Below are 21085 nucleotides of genomic sequence, written 5' to 3' on the forward strand. Positions count from 1 at the left end.
ACTTACCCTGGCTAATATTGTAAAACCAGCATCTGTCAAATGTGAACACCGTGCTACCTCCAAGATCCTGAAAGAATAACGCAGCTCTCATAAACCAATTCTAATCTCAGTCCAAAAACATGAAAGCTATATATCAAATCTGTTGCACATCATTATACTGCACAACTTGCACCTTCTTATTTTCTTCTCATCCCCATCATTTTTCCACTTCATCACAGATTTATTTTGCTTTTTAATAGTTATACAGGAATTTGATGCTTTCTTACTGCTGTCTTACTCATTTTTTGTCTTTTCCATAATGACTGTTTACGCTTCACAATTGCTAATGAACCATCAGTTGCCTTTGTGTGCATTATTAACTTTTTTTCCCCCCTCTCACCTTGTCCTCTTATCCACTTAAGGAGCTTTTGCAGCCCACTATTTCAGCCCTGAAGAAGGGTTGTACTCTTGCTGGTTAATTTGCTGTGAATATCCACCATTTAAAAATGTTATTTCAGAATTCCAGCATATTTTTCTCTTTATGTATGAAAGTACAGTATTTTAATACTGCACATTGTCAGCCTTGTTTAAATTTTACATTAAGTATTCACCGGCACACTGATATCCTCTACCTTGAAATTCAATATTACAAAAAAAAATTGTTTTGGTAAGTTCATGTGCAGTTTCAGTGCTGATGTGCAAGTTATTAAAAAGACTACTTTGAATTGTTGCTACAATTACAACAACAAATTGCATTTATATAGTGCCACTCATGTCGGGATGATGTCCCAAGGTGCTGGAGAGTCAAGGGTTTGCAGCTGGCAGTTGGAATTGAAAGAGGTGGGGGCCATAGGGGATGGGGGTTGTAAGTTGACTGAAGGCATGGCTTAAGGGGAAGATCTTGAGACAGGCCTTGAAAGAGCTAAGGGAGGGACGAGACGAAGGGAATCTGGGATCGAGTTCCAGAGGGGGCAGAAGGTCTGAAGGCCGATTGGACATGGAGCAGCCCAGTACCCACTAAGTGGGAGCAGGAAGGTTGGTAAGGTATTAGTAGATTGGAGGTAGGGAGGAGCAAGACCATGGAGGACTTTGAAAGTAAGGACGAGGATCTTAAACTATGTCCCCCGGGGGATGGGGGTGATTGGTTTATGAAGCCTGGAGCGGGAGAGAACACAAGCTGCAGAGTTGTAAATAATCTGCAGTTTGTGAAGGAAACGCTGGGATGTCCAGTGAGCAGGGAGTAAGTATTTTCAAGCCTGCACATAATGAAAGCAGGAACAATTTTAGATTTCATCACAAAACAGAGTTCAATTCAGTTTTACTACAGATTATGATAATTCATACTCACTTTAGTCTGGGGCAGTTCAGTCCCAATGCAGTTACAGAAGCATCAGTAATGTTTCCACATCCAGACACACAAAGGAACTGAAGTTTATGACAGCCTCTGCAAACGCTTACTAAACCATCATCTGTGATTTGCTGCAAAACAAGCAAAGTTTTAAAATTAAGAAGACTCCTAATCTCTTGGTTAGAAATTAATTAAAAATCCTCTCTGGTGATGAGAATATAACAAACTCACCATTGACAAATTGTGAGATGGGTTTTAACCTTATCAATAGTAAACATTTCAGTAAATTACAACAATTCTGATAACGGATTTAAAAAATGATCAACTGACTTTGGTAATGGCTTCAATGATGCACGTAACTTAATCAAGCTTAGGAAACTGATAACACTCTTAGTAATCTAAAATCAACCCCACTTCACAACAAATATTCAGAAAGTCTTATAATACAGCAACAATTAAAAATTAAATTTAATAAAATGCAGAATATATAGGACCAAATACTTTTTATTCAAATGACAAAAGAAAATGCTTAGATTAATTTTTTTTAAAAAATTCAGAATTGATGCCCATATGATGACCAATTGAAAATTATGGTAATTAAAACAGTATATTTATCCATTTAAATTATTATTTAATAGTCAACGATAGCACAAGCCATGCACAAATGGATTACACAATGGCTCGAGATTCTATCAGGAGAAGTCAACCATACAGCAAACAGACTGTCTCACAAACGGCTTTTCCTCCAGCCCCCGCACTGTCTCGTGCGGTGTCCCTCAAGGCTCTGTCCTCGGTCCCCTCCTCTTCACCCTCTATATGCTCCCCCTTGGTGACATCATCCGCAGACATGGGGTTAACTTCCACATGTATGCAGATGACACCCAACTCTACCTTTCCTCCTCTACCCTCAACTCCACGACCACCGATGTCCTGACAGCTGCCTGTCCGACATTGAGTCCTGGACGAGAGACAACTTTCTTCAGCTCAAAGTGCGCAAAACTGAGGCCCTCCTGATTGACTCACGTCAGTGTCTCCGCACCTCAGGCGCTGACACCATCAGCATCCAAGGCTGCACTCTCCACCTCTCAAAGCCAATCAGGAACCTCGGGGTTCTGTTCGACCCTGAGCTGTCCTTTCTTCCTCATATCCGCACCACAACTGGCACCGCCTTCCATCACCTCCGGAACATCGCCAGACTACGGCACTACCTCACCCCTCACGCTGCTGAAACACTGGCCCACGCCTTTATCACCTCAATAATAATAATAATAATCCTTGCATTTGATATAGCGCTTTTAAAAGCGCTATATATTTGACTGTATATTTGTGGGCAAACGCAGCAGCCAATTGCGCACAGCAATGTCCCACAAACAGTCCTAGATTGAAAATGACCAATTTATTATTGTTTTGTTTTGGAGGGATTATTATTAGGCTCTGTGTGGAGTAAGGAAATTTGCCCAAGGTTTTGCCCTGACCTGCCTGGAATTGAACTCAGGTCTCTCGCTTGCAAAGCGAGTGCTCTAACCACTGAGCTACAGGACTCCACAAGACTGGACTATGGGAACTCTCTCCTTGTCGGCCTTCCCGGCACCTCCCTCCACAAGCTGCAGGTCATTCAGAACTCTGCAGCTCCTGTACTGTCCCGCACCAGGCTTCGTGACCACATCACTCCCACCCTCGCTCACCTCCACTGGCTCCCCATCCCCCAGAGGATCGAATTCAAGAATCATCCTCACCTACAAGGCCATTCACGGCCTTGCTCCCTCCTAACTCTCTGACCTACTATCCCCCTACCTACCTGCCCGTACCCTCCGTTCCTCTGGCTCCGGTTTGCTCCACATCCCCCGCCCCAACCGCCCTACCATCGGTGGCCGGGCCTTCAGCCTCTCAGCCCCTCGGCTCTGGAACTCTATCCCCCAGTGCCTTCGCCGCCTCCTCCCTTTCCTCCTTCAAGGCCAGTCTCAAGACCTTTCTCTTTGACCGTGCCTTCAGCTCCCCTCTCGACTCTCTACCCCCTCCTCGCTCCCTCCCTTCCTTCCCCTCACCCTGACCATTTCCCCCCTGCTCGGATCCTGACCCAACTGTACAGCGCCTTGGGACGTCCTCCCGACGTGAAAGGCGCTCTATAAATGGAATCTTGTTGTTGTTGTACTCACCTGTACTAAACTCCGTACCCCTATCACACGAGTTCTAGCCAGGCTTCACTGGCTCCCTATCGCTGAACAGATCGATTTGAAGATCCCCACACTAGTTTTTAAATTCCTTTGCGCCCTGGCACCTCCCTACCCCTCTGACCTGCTTACCTACATACCTCCTGGACCAACCCACAACCCGCTGCCTCCACTCAACTGGCTCCAGCCTTCTGCATGTCCATCGTGCCCTCTGTTCCACTATTGGTGGCTGTGCTTTCAGCCACTACATCGCAAAACTCTGGAACGCTCTTCCTCTATCCTTCTGCCTTGCCCCTTTCTTTGCCATCTTCAGGTCACGCCTTCCTATTCAACCGTGCCTACGGTCACGCTCCCCCCCCCACCTCCACCAACCACCCCACCAAGCGCTGTGGAAGTCATTCTCCTCCTAATTACAGCAGTGGAAGCAAATCTCTAATGTAAAAATACCATAATTAACTCAGTTACTAAATTGTATTTTGAAAGAAAGCTTTAATTATAAATGCCATAAAATCTGGAGTAAACCACAAGATACTTACTGAACATGCCTGTAAATTAAGCGTTACTAGCTCTGGGCAGTAGAGCTGAATATGTTTCAGTGATTCATCATCCAACTGCAAAAACAAAATGGAGTCTACAATGGCATTTGTTTTAAAATATCAGATGTTCAAGATTAAAATGCAAGATTACAATAACAGATAAAGGCTAAAATTAAAGCAGTAGTTAAACTGTTAATTGATTAGAATGCAGCTTGCTAACATATTTATTGACCAATCAAGGAGGCTTAAACTCAAAGCGGGATTCATTTTTATGGCACAGGCCACCCTATTGCTATTTTTCACATTTCAACAAAGAGAGTGATAGTCAACAGGTTATTCAATTCTAGGAGGCATCACAATTAAGCCTTAACCTGTCCTCTCATGTATCTGATATGCACACTTTGCGGCAGGAATCTCTGGATAGCAGTCAGAAGAAAGAAACCTGAGAAAATTCCCTTCTGTGGCCCAGGGGGATTCTGCAAATGTGTACAGTTCTCACTCCTGCCCTGCCTGAAATCAACTAACTAAGCACAGCCAGGGATCGAAACTGAGATATTTCAGTTCGATATGGATATGTTTCATTTTAGGCCAGAGGTTTATCAGATGATAAATACAGTAGCTTTTGATAACCAAACAGTAATCATTTGCACTAAAAATTAATGCATGAATTTTGATGCCTCAGCCAAGTTGCTTCTGTCCTGGTTTGGCCAGGAGCAATTATATAATCCTAAAGTTGGATAGTCATATAGTTTAATTACTGGAATATGAACTCATCTTGGTCCTAAATATTAAGAAAACCCAAGACGTTTTGAAGGATTTCTTCAAATTACACTAAGTGAGATACGTTGTATATTTCTTAAACACTATAAAATGTAATAATCCTTGCATATGATATTCATCGCGACGTCTCAAAACGTTTCACAGGATATACCATAAAGTTGTGTGAATGTCTATTTTGTGGGTGACAATTTACTGGTCACCCATAGCTACTGTTGTTACTCTTATAGGTATTAAGAAGGATCCACATTAAGATGTACACAACTTCAAACTCAATGTTGAGGAGAAATCACGTAACAAAAATGTTAACTGACCAACATAGAAAGCAAAAACGTTGAAAATTGATAGATGACTTTCTAAAGTTGAAACGTTCATTTTTTAAAAAAAGTTGCATAAATCTTGTTCAAGGAAAATAATAAGATACAGATTAATTTGAAAGCAATAAACAGTATAACCATTATTTTTTACTAGAATGGTCTTCACAGCAAGAACCAATATTGAACAAATGAGAAAGGAATAACTAAAGTTACGTAATAAGAGTTGAATATACTTAGCAATGTGGAGTTGATGCAATGTACAGAATTCACTTCTCAGTCCCAAGAGGACATTCCACTATTAAGGAGTCCTCTTAGATACTGACGAATATTAAAACTCCAAAATGGCCCATTGGGTGCCAGATTCTTAAAGTGTTCCCCCGTTAAGCGGTCTGAGACACTACCCTGCATGGAGGGTGCTTTATGAGTGCAAGTTGTTATTGTTATCTGTATGACAGTGTATTCATTAGTATGCTCAGATGAGAATGCTTGGAAAAATTGGTATAACAAAATTACCAACCTGTGTGCAACCTCTCAACAACATGGCCTTCAGACCATTACATCCTCTCACTAGAGCTTCTATCCCATCCTTGGTCACCTGATCACACCAGGATATGTTTAAATGCTCAAGGTTTGGATTGCCATCACTGAAAGACAAGAAAGAAATGTAGTTCAGTTAAGGTATACTATCATTTAGAATTTTAAGGCTGCAGAAGCTTTAAACTCTACCAAAACCAGATGCCATTTCCATAATAGACTTGAATAGAACAACTTTAAGGTAATACTGTTAAATTGAAAATGTAGTTCAACCAACTGGCCATTTACAATAATACTTGCATTTGACATAGTGCCTTATCACGTCTTCGAGATGTCTCAAAGCGCATCACAGAAGGTACTGGAAAGTGAATTGACTGTATATTTTGTGAGCGAAACGCGGCGGCCAATTGCGCATAGCCGTGTCCCACAAACAGTCGTGGATTGAGTGAACAAATTATTATTATTTATTTTGAAGAGATTATTACCCCTGGAAAAGCAATCCACCAATCGACTAACAACCGGGGTCCACTTTACTGCTAGATAAACAGTGGCATTTGGAGAAGGAAACTTGCCTAACATTTTGCCCTGCCCGGGAATCTTGCTTGCTCTAATCAATACATTACAGAACTTCAAAACACAAAATATATATTTATTTTCAACGCTGATTGGGTTGACCATTTAATAATTTTTTGCTTCAACTATCCAATTTGCTTAAAGTTAGTTGCACACATTGAAACTAATTTCCGACTCTGCCCCGCAAGTTGGTCATTAACTCTCCAAAATAAGCAAATTGTAATAATTTATAATAATAATACTTGCATTTGATATAACGTTTTATCAAGCCATTGAGATGTGCTTAATTTGTGTTCGTATATGCTTCTATCAATATAAATGCACTTACAAACTGTAGTTTGGCATGGAACTGAAGTGAAATGGTGGTTAGTAGTAAGGACAAATGCTGATACTGATAAAATTAATTTACGAGAGAGGTAAAATAAATCACAGTGCCAGAAATTTAAAATCACCATGACAGATTTGCAATATCATAATTGTTTAGGGGCTGCATTTCCCTACTTTTTTTAAAAAAAAATCAGTTTCAAAGCAGAAGGAAAAGTCTGATAAAAGAAGTCACTTCACGTGAGCATTAAAGCATTTATAATATTGCAGAACACAAAATAGTTTATTCTGTTTTTTTTATTTATACCAAACGTGTACTTTAAAATGAAATACACCATTCAGTATGGAATTTATTTCACTCGTGAATGAGACCTATACAAAATCAATACATCAATCAATCTATGTATATCTATATATGTGTACACATTCACATATACACACACAATGCACAACTCACACTGCTAAACCACAAATCTTCTGTCATTTCATAAATCAAACCACCTGCTACAATTTTCTGAGCACAAATCAATCAATTCACCCTAAAATATGATTTAAATACCAGTCTCTCCCCTCTCTCTCTCTCTATCTTTTAACACCTTCCAAATGCTAACCTCGTCTCTTGACTCGTTAAATTCAGTCCCCATTCCTCTGGTCTTTTATTTGAATGGTCTCTCACAGATGCTTTAAATATTACTGTCTGTGTAGATCAGTTCAAACATCACTTATTTATCTTCCAAATAAGTAGGTTGGAATAACATTGGCACACCAACCCTTGACCATTAAAGAGCCAGGACAATGAGAAGTCTTATCCTTTTACCTCCCCCCAGACAACCTAGCCACCACAACCTACTGTCCATTTATCTTCAGTTAATTCTGGAAGAGGCCCTTGTTAAATTTGAAATAATATGGTAGACCAAAGATAAGGACACCAAATTGTGGCAAGTTAAATGCATACTAAAAAAAAACCTCCACGTTTGTGCCAGGGCAAAGAGAATCAAAGCACAGGTAGGTAGTATACAATGTATAAAGATATTGAAAAACATTCAAAGAAAACAAAATCACATCTGAAATGATTGGTTTAACATTTTTGTAATTTGCTGATGCTACGACAAATACATTGATTGTACCTATCTATAACTTAATAGAGGCTTGTTTGGAATACAATAAATCAAAGCCTGATTGGCTCTACTTACCAAACCATGAAACAAATAAATTACTACAAGCCTTGCAGAGAGTGCCAAACCCTTTGCATATCTGAACAGTGGCTCCAACACAAGAAAAATAAAATCTTCTAAACAAGTAAATTAAACACGCAATAGCTTTACCAAAGCCTCTGATACCATCAACGAACCAGATTGGTGAATGCCCTAAAATCTATTCAGAATTTTGAAGATATGTAAAGCAACAGTCACTTCCTTTCTAATGAGAAATCACACAGCATTAGATTGAAATTAATTTTAGACAAATTGTAGACAGATGAACCTCAGATGGAAGAAACTTTGGATAGGATATAAGAATTGTCCTATCCAAATGCCAAACAATACAAGGTGGATCTACCACCACAGAGCATGAAGGTAACATAAGAACAGGCAAAGTAAGAGTCTTAAAGGATTTATTAAACATTACATCACTTGTGATCACAATAAACCATGAATTCAAATGGAACTAACATAACATAAGATTCAAATCCCAGGAAGAGATCCCTAAATTATTTCAGGTGCCCCAAACATGAACACTACTGGAGGCCTGTGATCTGAATTTCCCATCATAGCCTAAGGAATGGCTTCTCACATGAATAAGTTGTAAATTCTGTGTCAATAAATATTGCAAATACACAAGAATTCCTGGAATGTTGCATTAAATATCTTGGAACTGATTGATAAACTGTTCACTTACCATTATAAGCCTTTAGTACAGATGCTTTCTCTGAAGCCTTGTCCACAACTGAGGGAGAAATTCTTGCACAGTAATGCTTGTCCTCTCAAATGGAGGCTCTGAAGGGCACTGTGCCAAATGTAGCCCTCCATCTGAGACAATGGGTCCTGGCGCAAACTGCATAAGAAAATATGGAACAAGAAGAGGCCGTTCAGCCCATCAAGCCCATTCTGTCCATAGACCATATACAATCTGCTTTACCAAGGACTCCACCTAATGCATTCAATCTTCTGAGGCAACCAACCACAAATAAAACCTCCAAGATAAAGCTTTATGAACTTTTCCCTGCCTTCAAAGGTGACCATGAAAACTCCAGGTTACTAATCCAACTTTAACACCCACATTATGTTGAGTCCTGTAGCTCAGTAGTTAGAGCACTCGCTTTGCAAGCGAGAGACCCGAGTTCAATTCCAGGCAGGGCGAAACCTTGGGCATGTTTCCTTACTCCATACGCCTAATAATAATCCCTCCAAAGCCAAAAACAATAATAAATTTGTCATTTTCAATCCACGACTGTTTGTGGGACATTGCTGTGCGCAATTGGCTGCCACTTTCTCCCACAAATATACGGTCAATTCACTTTACAGTGTATTCTGTGAAGCACTTTGGGACGTCCTCCTGACTTGAAAAGCGTTATATCAAATGCAAGGATTATTATTATTATTATTATTCAACTCTGGCCAGTTATATTCCATGGAGGATCCGTTCATGATTTTAGGAGCATAGGAGCAATCATATTCCACAGAGAATTTGATCATGCATGATCAAATTTGTTCCAATATACCTGAGATCAGAGTTTTATTTGACCCTTACAGGTTACTAGGATTAACATCTCCTCTGATTAGATATTGTGAATGATCCAACATATGAGTATGTAATGAAGAAGGGACAAGAAAAGAAACATCTTCAGTAAGAAAACAGATAACATTTAATATTGGCTTAATAGTCTTGTTTAGGCCAGCAGTTTTTCAGTAGCTTTATTGTGAAATTTGCCATAAATCTATTTCTGGGTAACCCCATCTGTTCAGGATGATATGGGTCTTCTCATGATGATGAGCCCATGTATATGGGTGGGCTCCTTGTAGCTCAAGATGTACACTGTAACATAGCAAAGTCTGAATGACAGCAAAACTATATCTACATGATGACAGGACACAGGTACTGAGTATAAATGCCTTTTTATACCTCACTCCAGTGATGAGGTCTAGAATCACAAATTTGTTTTAAACTTTTACATCCTGCCATACTGCTCAATATTTGATCAATTTTATAGTCAAGCAGAAATGAGACTAGGCCCACATACACTGAATGTGAGCATTTTATTCAAGAAGACAATCAGAGTGACAAACAAGCAGGATTTTCGTTGCAATCCACTCAGCATATTCGTCCTTTCACAACACCTCAAAAGGTTAAAAGTGCCTCTTAGTTGTCCACGCTTAGATTGAAGAACAGTTCTCAGGTGGTATTGTTCAAGGTATTTATTTGCAATTGTCTGTCATTCTCACATCACATCATATGACGACCACCATTATGCATGGAATCCACTTATACTACCGAGACTCAACTTTGTGTTTTACAAGTAAGGCAGGTCAGTTAAATTGTTCAAGTAAAGACATCTAGTAGAATCAAGATTATATGCCCAACAGTCTAAAACCAGACACACCATGAAGGGCAGATCCTGTTCCAGCTTTACTTGGGAGAATGTTCTCATTTACAAGGATCCTCTTGTCCGTGATTGTTCAACACCTTGAGAGGGAACTCAGAGCAGCCAATCATGTAGACGATACGATGATCCATCAGGTGGGTAAAAAGACTGCCATGATGATGCTTCAGTTGGATAAAAAGATTGCCATCTAAAGACAAATGCTTTATGAATAGTCTGGGTGTTGAAGAAAGACAAAATAGAAGAACTTGGTGCTCAGGTTATTCCTTGTACAGTAAACCCCCAAAGCAAGTTTATTGGGATTCTTATGTCTGTTTAAAAAGTATGGATTTGGGAGTTCTTTTACTAGCAATCAGCTTCCATTAAATACTGGCTTTAATCCATTCTTTCATTCACAGTAGAGTTCAAGATTTTTATGTCCAATTTGGAATAAAGAATTAAATTCCAGAACTTTACTTTCAATTCCCTATGAACTGGGATAGAGTATTCTGTCCTAGAAATCATTTCCTGAATTTCAGGTCCAGTTAAGTGCAGTTTTCCTTATCCGGCCATTCAATGACTCAAGTTCCAGCACATCTACAAAAAGTTCCACATCATCTTCCAATGGCGGTTATCGAAGATGTACATATTTGTAGACACACAGTAGTCAATGTGAACACAGAAAGGTGTCACAAATGGCTATGAATCGATGACCAATTCATCTAAAGGATTGCTGGTTAAACTGCAACAGTATACCAACACATTCTCTGAGGTCCTAAACCTTGGCTTTTGCTGTCCTGTACCCAATAGTCTCCAGATTTTGGTAAAAGAATCCTACTATGCAATTGAAGAATCTCAAAAAAGCAATTAGCATCACAATGAGGATCTAGGTAACCCTCAAAACCTTCTCAGATCTTAACACTAGCAACTTATATCCTTAATTTGGAAGCATTTTAGGACATTCACCAACAGCAAACAATCACCAAAAACTAGATCTAATGCACACAGATTTACAAGTAAGTAGAAGTCAGTTAGTGAAAACTCCAAAAGTAATAAGCCTGGCATTTGATATAGCGTCTTATCACGTCTTCGAGACATCTCAAAGCACTTCACAGAATATACTGTAAAGTCAATTGACTGTATATTTTGTGGGTGAAACGCAGCAGCCAATAGCGCACAGAAGTGTCCCACAAACAGTCTTGGATTGAGTGAACGAATAATTTTTTTAAAAAAAGGGACTGATTGGCTCGCGCCAGCGCGTCTGCACCTCAGGCTCTGGCAGCATCAACCTCCATAGTTGCACACTTCAATTCACCAAGCCAGTCAGGAACCTAGGTGTCCTGTTCGACCCTCAACTGTCTTTTCTTCCCCACATCCAAGCCATGCCCCTCTCCGCCTTCCTTCACCTCCGTAACATCGCCTGACTCCGCCACTACCTCACCCCTCAGGCTGCTGAACCTCTTGTTCATGCCTTCATCAGCTTCAGGCTCGACTATGCAAACGCTTTGCTTGTCGGCCTTCCCAACTCCTCCCTCCACAGGCTGCAGATAATCCAAAACTCTGCAGTCTGTGTCCTCTTCCGCCCCAAACTCCGTGACTCCATCTCCCCCACTCTTGCCTGACTCCATTGACTCCCTATCCTTCAGAGGATCCAGTTCAAGATCCTGGTCCTCACCTACAAAGCCCTCAATGGTCTCGCCCCACCCTATCTCTGTGACCTCCTAACCTACTGCAACCCGTCCGCTCCCTCTGCTCAGCCGGCTCCGGCCTGCTCCACGTCCCCCGACCCACCCGCCCCACCATTGGCGGGAGAGCCTTCAGCCACTCTGCCCCCAATCTCTGGAATTCCATCCCCCAATCACTCCGCCTCGTCCCCTCCTTAGCCTCCTTCAAGTTCCACCTCAAGACCCTCCTCTTCGACCATGCCATTTGCCACCCCCCTTCCCCTCCCTTCTCCCGCCCTGACCTCAGCTCGGTTCTGAAATGCTGAACACTGTCCAGGGCCTTGGAACGTCCTCCCGACGTGAAAGGCGCTGTACAAATGTAATCTTGTTGTTGTATTACCCCTGGAAAAGCAATCCACCAATCGACTAACAACCGGGTTCCTACTTACTGCAAGGTAAACAGAGGTGTGTTAAGTAAGGAAAGATGCCCAACATTTCACCCTGCCCGGGAATCGAACCCAGGTTCTCTCACTTGTGAGGCGAGTGCTCTAACTACTAAGCTACAGGACTCCACAATTATCTAAATGCCAATCAGTGGTTGCTGATTCATGACCCAAATGCTTAAAGCACTCTCAGTACTTTCCTAACTGTTTAGAAAGATGCTCAAAGCACCTTTCCAATATGAAATAAGATGATCCAAGGAATATCAAACGTACTGCTCTAAACACCCAACAAATATAACCTCATTAGTTAATCAGTGGCATAAGGGTGTTCAGTTTATAAAATGTTTCCAACATGTAATTATAAATTTTCAATCATATATCTTGGTAATTACATCTGAGCTGCCGAACAAATTGCATCGAAGGCAGGAAGAGTTGGTATAATAATGAAAATCCCCAAAGAACTTCAGTCCAAAGGAGAACAAGATTGAAGGGGGGATTTGCAGACTTTCACCTCTGAGATTCGGATGTGCATCAACTCCATACAGATGGATACAAATCCTGGAGGCGAAGATCAACCCCAGGCTTCTGTTCTCTACCACATCTTGACTCCTCCGTCCACCCCGCGCAGGTCATCTCCTCCAACCTTCACTGCGAGGAGATGCTGGATTTCCTTCAATCCAAAATCAAAGGAAACCGCTCCGCGGTCACTGCCCTCCAACTTCCACCGACCACCCACCCCTTCCCTCCCACACTCCAACTCCTACCCATCCTCCCCTACACACCTTCGAATCCCTTTCCCCACCCTCTGTCACCAACCTCATCCTGTCCTTGAAATCCACCACCTGCTCCCTGGACCTCATCCTCACTCCACATCTCCCAGCTCCACCTCCTTGCCGCACTTCTCAGACACCATCAACCTGTCTGTCTCCTCTGCCTCTGTTCCCATTCCCCTAAAAACTGCCACCATCACTCCCACACTGAAAAAACCCTCCCTTGATGCGTCACAGCTATCAAGCTACCGGCCCATCTCCAACCTCCCCTTTCTGTCCAAGGTTCTCGAAAGAGTCGTCGACTCCCAGCTGCGCTCTTTCCTCTCCACCCATTCACTATTTGAACCCCTCCAGTCGGGTTTCCGTGCTTCCCATAGCACGGAAACTGCCCTGGCCAAGGTCACTAATGAAATCCTGACCATCTGCAACCAGGGCTTCCTCTGCCTCCTCGTCCTCCTGGACCTATCGGCCACATTCGATACTGTCGACCACTCTATCCTCCTCCACCGCTTCTCCTCCCACCTCAACCTTCAAGGCCCTGTCCTTGAGTGGTTTAGGTCGTACCTCTCCCACTGTCTTCAATTTGTCTCGTGCGGTGTCCCTCAGGGCTCTGTCCTCGGTCCCCTCCTCTTCACCCTCTATATGCTCCCCCTTGGTGACATCATCCGACATAGGGTTAACTTCCACATGTATGCGGATGACACCCAACTCTACCTTTCCTCCTCTACCCTCAACTCCACGACCACCAATGTCCTGACAGCCTGCCGGTCTGACATTGAGTCCTGGACGAGAGACAACTGTCTTCAGCTCAACGTGCGCAAAACTGAGTCCCTCCTGATTGACTCACGTCAGCGCCTCCGCACCTCAGGCGCTGACACCATCAGCATCCAAGGCTGCACTCTCCACCTCTCAAAGCCAATCAGGAACCTCGGTGTTCTGTTCGACCCTGAGCTGTCCTTTCTTCCCCACATCCGCACCACAACTGGCACCGCCTTCCATCACCTCCAGAACATCGCCAGACTACGGCACTACCTCACCCCTCACGCTGCTGAAACCCTGGCTTTATCACCTCAAGGCTGGACTATGGGAACTCTCTCCTCGTCGGTCTTCCCGGCACCTCCCTCCACAAGCTGCAGGTCATTCAGAACTCTGCAGCTCGTGTACTGTCCCGCACCAGGCTTCGCGACCACATCACTCCCACCCTCGCTCGCCTCCACTGGCTCCCCATCCCCCAGAGGATCAAATTCAAGATCCTCATCCTCACCTACAAGGCCATTCACGTCCTTGCTCCCTCCTACCTCTCCGACCTACTATCCCCCTACTTACCTGCCCGTACCCTCCGTTCCTCTGGCTCCGGTCTGCTCCACACCCCCCCGCCCTACCATCGGTGGCCGGGTCTTCAGCCTCTCAGCCCCTAGGCTCTGGAATTCCATCCCCCAGTGCCTTCGCCGCTTCCTCCCTTTCCTCCTTCAAGGCCGGTCCCAAGACCTTTCTCTTTGACCGTGCCTTCACCTCCCCTCTTGACTCTCTACCCCCTCCTCGTTCCCTCCCCTCACTCTGACCATTTCCCCCCTGCTCGGGTCCAACTGTCCAGCGCCTTGGGACGTACTCCCGACGTGAAAGGCGCTCTATAAATGCAATCTTGTTGTTGTTGCAAGGCCTCGAGGTGAAATGATCTTGGAAGTCACAAATCAGTCCCTCATATTTATAGAGTACAAAAACAAGTTACCTAGAACCTAGCCTTTCCCCTGGCGACTCCCTCGCAACACTGCACAGCTTCATCTTTCATCTTCTTAAACAATACTTTTTCATAGCACCAAATGTACATAATATTTTTAATATTTTTAAAAATCAGAATCAACATTTCTACCAAGACAGGGACCAGAGTCCATTAATTTTGTCTTAGTTCAAACAATCTGATTATTTGGAACAGGTAAATTACATCTACATAAACACTGAAAGGATGAGGAACTCTGATAAATTCCATGTCCCAGATGTCAAGTTAAGTTAACAATTCTTCAAGGAACACTTCAAAATCGAGTCATTTCTAAAACAGGATTTTTTAAAGTTACAAAAGAAAATGGCATTGTTTATTAATAGTCGATGAAGTAAATAACAACTGCAGCCACCCTACCAAAAGGAATCAACACAATAAAATGTTAGAAAAGCAACAACAGGCATTTATATAGTGCCATTCACATGGATAGCATCTTAAAGGGCTGAAAAATTGTGTAAGTTGATGCTGAACCAGGGAGAAAGGGGAGACGATTGGCAGCATGGTCAAAGAGGAAAGTCTTCAGGTGCGGCATGAAGACAGGCAAAGAAGTGTCAGGGTGGAGGGATTGAGGCAGGGAGTTCCAGAGGTTTGGGGCATTGTAGCTGAAAGCACGACGGCCAATGTTGGAGTGGAGAGATTGAGGGATGTGCAGAAGGCCCGAGCCATCCAAGCTATAAGCAGGTTGGAGATAGGGCATGAAGAGATTTCTAGGTGAGGACAAATATCATGAAATTTATCTGTTCTGTGAGAGGTAGCTCATGGAACCAGGCAAGGACTGGTGTGAAGGTGGTGCGGAGTATGGTACGGTAAGCGTATGGGTGGCGGTGTTTTGAATCAACTGGATTTGGTGAATGGTGTAGCTGGGGTGATTAGCGAGGAGTGCATTGGAAAAATCGAGGCAGAAGGTAACAAAAGGATGGATAAGGGTTTCAGCTGCATTGAATACGAGGTATTGTTGGAGATGGGCGATGTGGTGCAAGTGGAGAAAAGTGGGACCAAATGTGGGGCCAAAGCACAACTTGGGATTGAAATGTACGGTGGATCGTGCACAGGGTCAATGAATCTGAGGGACAGGCCCAGGAAGTTAAGGAGATCGGAGCCACAGGTGAGAAGACATTGACAGGAGCCAAGGAGGCGGCTTCAGTCTTGTCCATGTTCCACTGCCATAAACTTGCACTCACCCAGACCCTGATGTCTGACAAGCTGGCGAACAGAATGTTGGTGGACCTGGGATTGCAGCTAGAAAAGGAAATGTAGATTTGGTCGTACGTTTCAAATCCTTGCAGATAATTTTGGAACATCTAGTATAATTGTGATATCAGCCTCCTCAAGTGGGGACTCCAGGATAGAACCATCATGTTTAAGAACAAGGATAGTGGCAAGACACACAAGGACAAAGGCAACTGTAAATAACTTGAAGTCAAAATATGTTTGCGATTATTGAACAGCTGCTTTAGACTGTTTTAAGTTAAGTTGGTAGTGATGGAATCACATTTGCCACAGGAGTACTTGAAACTGCAAACAACTCGCATGTTTATGGATCACTGAGCTGGGGGCTGACTAGTTCCACCCGCAGGATAACGAGTGATCAACCTGGTCAATCAACAGTCTCAAGCCATGGCCAAAATATGCATTTTCACATGGTGCTGCAGCCATTTTTGATGGCCAGTCTGACCTTTGATTTTCTGAATGTATGCTGGCTCAGGAAATCCGATGATGCTAATATCCCAATTCACAACTACAAGTTTAATGTATCCACTCTTTTTTCAAGTAGGAAGTTGAATAGCTACTTCAGTTTTCAAACTGCCTTGCTGAGATCACTGAGCGGAATTTCTCTTCCATATTTGCAACCATCCTGCAACCATATTTTAACTCCAAATATTAGACTAGTACTGGAGAAGTACTGGACTGGTGTTGAATATTCCTAAAGTATTAAGAAATCTGTAGCACACTTCCAATGGATCTCTTACTACCAAGTCTTATTGCTGATCTCTGTAGAATGGATTAAAGCGATATGATATCTTAATGATGGGCTTCAATAAGAATACAGAATTTTTCCTCAGAAGATTTTCTACAAAAAATAATTCCTTAGGGGATGATTGAAAACTGTTTTAGATTAAAAATACTCTCCCCATCAACAAAGTCCTCCTCAAACTGATATGCCAACACCCTGTGCCACACAAGGATAGAATCTAAATTGCATTTCAACAACTCACCTCTGATACAAATAATAATAATCCCTGCATTTGATATAGCGTCTTACCAAGTCTTTGAGACGTCTCAAAGCGCTTCACGGAATATACTGTAAACTAAATAATGCTCACTCTCAGTCAGGTACTACATTTCAGGGAGGAACAATAAAGAAAAATGACCTATTGTTCTCACACACATTCAGCATTAGCAGAGCCTAGCAGGCAAGCTGCTCCAATAATAATAGTACTTGCTTGTAGCACCTTATATTGTCAAAACATCTCAAAGTGCTACACAGAATTTATAAAGATACAGTGACTGTGTATTTGTAAGCAAACACTGATCACAAATGAAGGAACCGAAGTAAGCAAAAACTAAAAATAGTTAAAGGAATTCTTTCACCAATGTTTTCTTCAAGTTTTTTTAATCTATTTTGAAGTCATCTTTAAATTTGAATGTATAACACCAGTACTTCAATTTTACATTTAGTTTGAATAAAAATTTAATTAAAACAAATGTATTCCAAACCTTCATCTTGTCACATCTGTTACATAAAGATCCAAAGAATTATCTGGAGTGACCATTTTCATTTAGTTTGCTGCAAAATACAGTATCACTACCTTTCCTTGCAGTAATGTTATATTCTCTGTTAATGTACAACTGTACATTAGCAGAGAACTGGCAACAAGATGCAATACTTCAATCATCATGTTAATTTACAAATAATGCAAAATTAAATCATTCAAAAACATATAAGGGTCATGAATCATTAAGGTTTCATTTTGTTACCATACTACAATCATTACAAGCCAATAGAACAAAAATCTGATTCAGTCAGTAGATTACTTACTGCAGGACATTTTTTCAAAATCTAAACACTAGAGGACAGCATTTACAACAGTTATTCATCTCATTTCAGCCAATGTTCATTTTAAATGCATGAAATATTAGTGAAACCTATAGAATACAATTCAGTACACATCGATATGCTGCATATTAAGTCAAAAAGCTATTTTTACATAAATTCAAATTTAGTAAATGTTCATACTTAGCTTGCAGACTTTGCCAATGCAATCAGCTAATCCTCAATTACCCTGTTTAGCACAGGCTGAATCCAATGCTATTCTCTCACAGTTTCATCTAGGGTTTGACATACTTCCTTGCTTTCTCTAGCCCTTTGCAGCATCAAAATAAACTGTACACTCTAATAGCCATAGTCTCCAAAGCAGTTAAACCAATAAAGGTGCTTTTATTTGACATTTTTAACCAGACGATCAGAACATTACATTTTGAAAGGTTATGGCAAAAGGGCAGGCCACTGGGATTAAGATTTGCCAAGTTAAAACTGGTGAAACAGGCTCAAAAGGCTGAATGACCACCACCTTTTTCTGTTATCCTATGTTCCTATATCTAGTTTCCAAAGCGCACAATTCAATGCAAGCAAGTTCTGTTCTAGAGATAGACCTGAAGACCCGAAGGGAGTAGGCTTTCTACAACCTGTGGAAGGAGTGGATTTGATCGGCCAAAATGACCTTTCCTCATTCTATGTTTATGTATGTCATTAATTTTCATAGAATTATACAGAACAGGAGGAGGCCATTCGGCCCATCATATTTTAAAAGAGCTATCCAAATCAATTACACTCCCCAGCGCTCTCCCCATAGCCCTGCAAACTTGTCCTCCCAAAATAATTATCTACTTCTCCCTTAAAAGTTGTTATCAAATCGGCTTCCACCACCCTTTCAGGCAATGCATTCCAGCTTGAACTGATAGCATCTCCATGGGAGTTTCTCTTCTTTCTCTCTCTCTCTCCTCTTTCTCCCACCCCCACAGGTTGCAATCATAAAACATTTGCATTCTTTCCCACTGATTCATCAAGGATGCTGACAAATCTACGGTCAAAACAAATGTGTGTTACAGTATTTCATTATTTAAAGAGAATGGCTTACATTTTGAGTTGTCATGACTTAAGGACTAAAAGCAACTTAAGTCTGTTTAGTTGCAAACAATTCCACTATTTTAATGAGCATTAATGTCAGAAGTTCAGCAACATTACTTCAGATCACAGAATACTGAAAAAAAATCTGACTGGAGGGGCTCACTATTGGTTAGAATGCTCTGGGTTAGAGATTTAAGCAGTTATGGGGAGGCTGAGATTAGTGACTTCATATAAATGTTTAGAAAGTACTCACGGTAGGATCAAGACTACTATACTACTACTAATAATAATATTTGCATTTGGTACAGCACCTTTCATTTCACAGGATATACTGTAAAGTGACTGTTATTTGTAAGTGAACACAGTAACAACTACTACACAAATCAAGGGAAATTCAATGGTAAAATTATACTAGTGGATGTTGTAGCCTTTTCCATTTCACAAGTTGGGGAGCAAACCAATTACTGCCTATCCCAGAATTCTAAAAACATAACAAATGAATCTTTCAGATTTGACTAACAGTGAAGCGAGGATGATTCTCAAGGTGATTTTCAAAGGGTGGGAGGGAGCAAGGTGGAGACTCCCTTTAGGATGGATCAAAATGGCTGAAGGCTCACGCACAGATAGTGGGTTGGAGTGGGTAAGGCATATGAAGCAGGCCTATGTTAAAAGGGAGTTCTTTTGGTGTCCTGGAAAACATACTCCCAAATAAAATTGGTCATTTGTTTCATGGCTGTTTGTGGGACTGTTATTTGCAAGTGAACACAGCAACAACTACTACACAAATCAAGGTAAATTCAATGGTAAAATTATACTAGTGGATGTTGCAGCCTTTCGCATTTCACAAGTTTTTTTTTTGTGCGCAACTGTGCTGGCACGATTGCCTACAAATAGTCACTATTACAGTAAATCCTGTGAGGCACGTTGAGACCTTCCAATATGATAAGGCACTTTACCAAATTTGATTTTATTATAATAATAACCCCTTGATTTGATTTAGCACTGTTCATGCCAGAAGGATGTCTCAAAACCCTTCACAGGATATACTGTAAAGTGGAGTGACTATTTTATAGGCGAATGTGGCAGTCAATTTGGCACAGCAATGTCACTTCAATGCCATAAAATGAATAATTAGATTTATTTGGCAGATTGTTGGCCTGGACAACAGGAGAAACTCCCTTCTCTTTTTGAATAGTGGTACGGGATCTTTAAAGTCCACCTGAACAGGATCTTGGTTTAAGGACAGCCACTCTAGCAATGCAGCGCACCCTAGTACCGCAATGGAGTGTCAGCGTAGACTACGAGTTCCAAATCCTAACACAGGTCTTGAACCCACAACCTTCTGACTCAGAGGCAAGAGTGCTACAACTAAGTCAGACTGACACACATTTGCTGAAGGGAGGGAGTAGCCAGGTAGTCACAGTATGTTGCAGAGGGAGAGCGGGGTGAAGCCATGGAGATATTTGAAAATGAGGATGAAAATTTTCAATTCAATCCATGGTGATGGTGGGGCATGGGAGGGTGGATATGGAGCCATGAGGATGGGGATGATGGGCTTGTGGAGCCTGATACAGGTTTGCACATGGGCTGCAGAATAGGTTAATGTACCAGCAATTAGCGTTAGGCTCTTAGTTCAACTGGGCACTTCAGTAGCTGCTATTTATCTGGTTCCTGAAGATTTTTATCCTACACTTTGAGAAGTTTGAGTTGGATGATTCTGTTTTGCAGCTTGTCAATTATGATTCATACAAGTTTATTTTGTACCAGACATTTGGTATTAAAGATTTTATTAGAAGACCAACAACCTACTTCCAGAGACAGAGCAAGACTGCTTGCCAATACCCACCTCTACTCTTAACTTGTGGAGGGAAGGGGCCTCCAGTCTTTTAGATCTTATATCCCACCTGGGTTGACCTGGGGTCCTAAAAGACCCTGTGTCCAACTATTAGCATTTGAGAATAGGGTCAAAATTGACTCCTACTGCCTACTTGGATTCAGACCACACATTGACAACAGAAAGTGTAGAAAGATATCTTGATAAAATCAAGACAAGACTGATCCGTGACTATTTCTTCACTGATATGAAAGAGCTAGAGAATTTATTCAATCTGGCAATGGGGAAAATCACTCATGCCGAGGAGAGGCAACCTATACATCCTCATTTGT

At 41.8% G+C, this 21085-nt stretch overlaps 1 protein-coding gene across 2 annotated transcripts in view; it reads right to left on the reverse strand.

Moving 5' to 3' along the window:
• The window catches only part of fbxl2 (F-box and leucine-rich repeat protein 2), a 62004-nt gene that overhangs the window by 10906 nt on the left and 30013 nt on the right, over nucleotides 1–21085 (reverse strand). For both annotated transcript variants that reach the window (XR_488212.2, XM_007898097.2), the window contains exons 8-11: nucleotides 5646–5772; nucleotides 4035–4109; nucleotides 1328–1458; nucleotides 7–67 (exon numbers count right to left, since the gene is read on the reverse strand). Coding sequence is in view for 1 of the 2 variants with exons in the window: in XM_007898097.2 (XP_007896288.1) it covers nucleotides 7–67; nucleotides 1328–1458; nucleotides 4035–4109; nucleotides 5646–5772 (394 nt within the window). In the remaining variant the exon portion in view is untranslated. The remainder of the gene's footprint in view (nucleotides 1–6; nucleotides 68–1327; nucleotides 1459–4034; nucleotides 4110–5645; nucleotides 5773–21085) is intronic.

This window comes from Callorhinchus milii, unplaced genomic scaffold (assembly GCF_018977255.1).
Source record: "Callorhinchus milii isolate IMCB2004 unplaced genomic scaffold, IMCB_Cmil_1.0 Scaffold2, whole genome shotgun sequence".
In the NCBI taxonomy this organism is placed as follows: Eukaryota; Metazoa; Chordata; class Chondrichthyes; order Chimaeriformes; family Callorhinchidae; genus Callorhinchus; species Callorhinchus milii.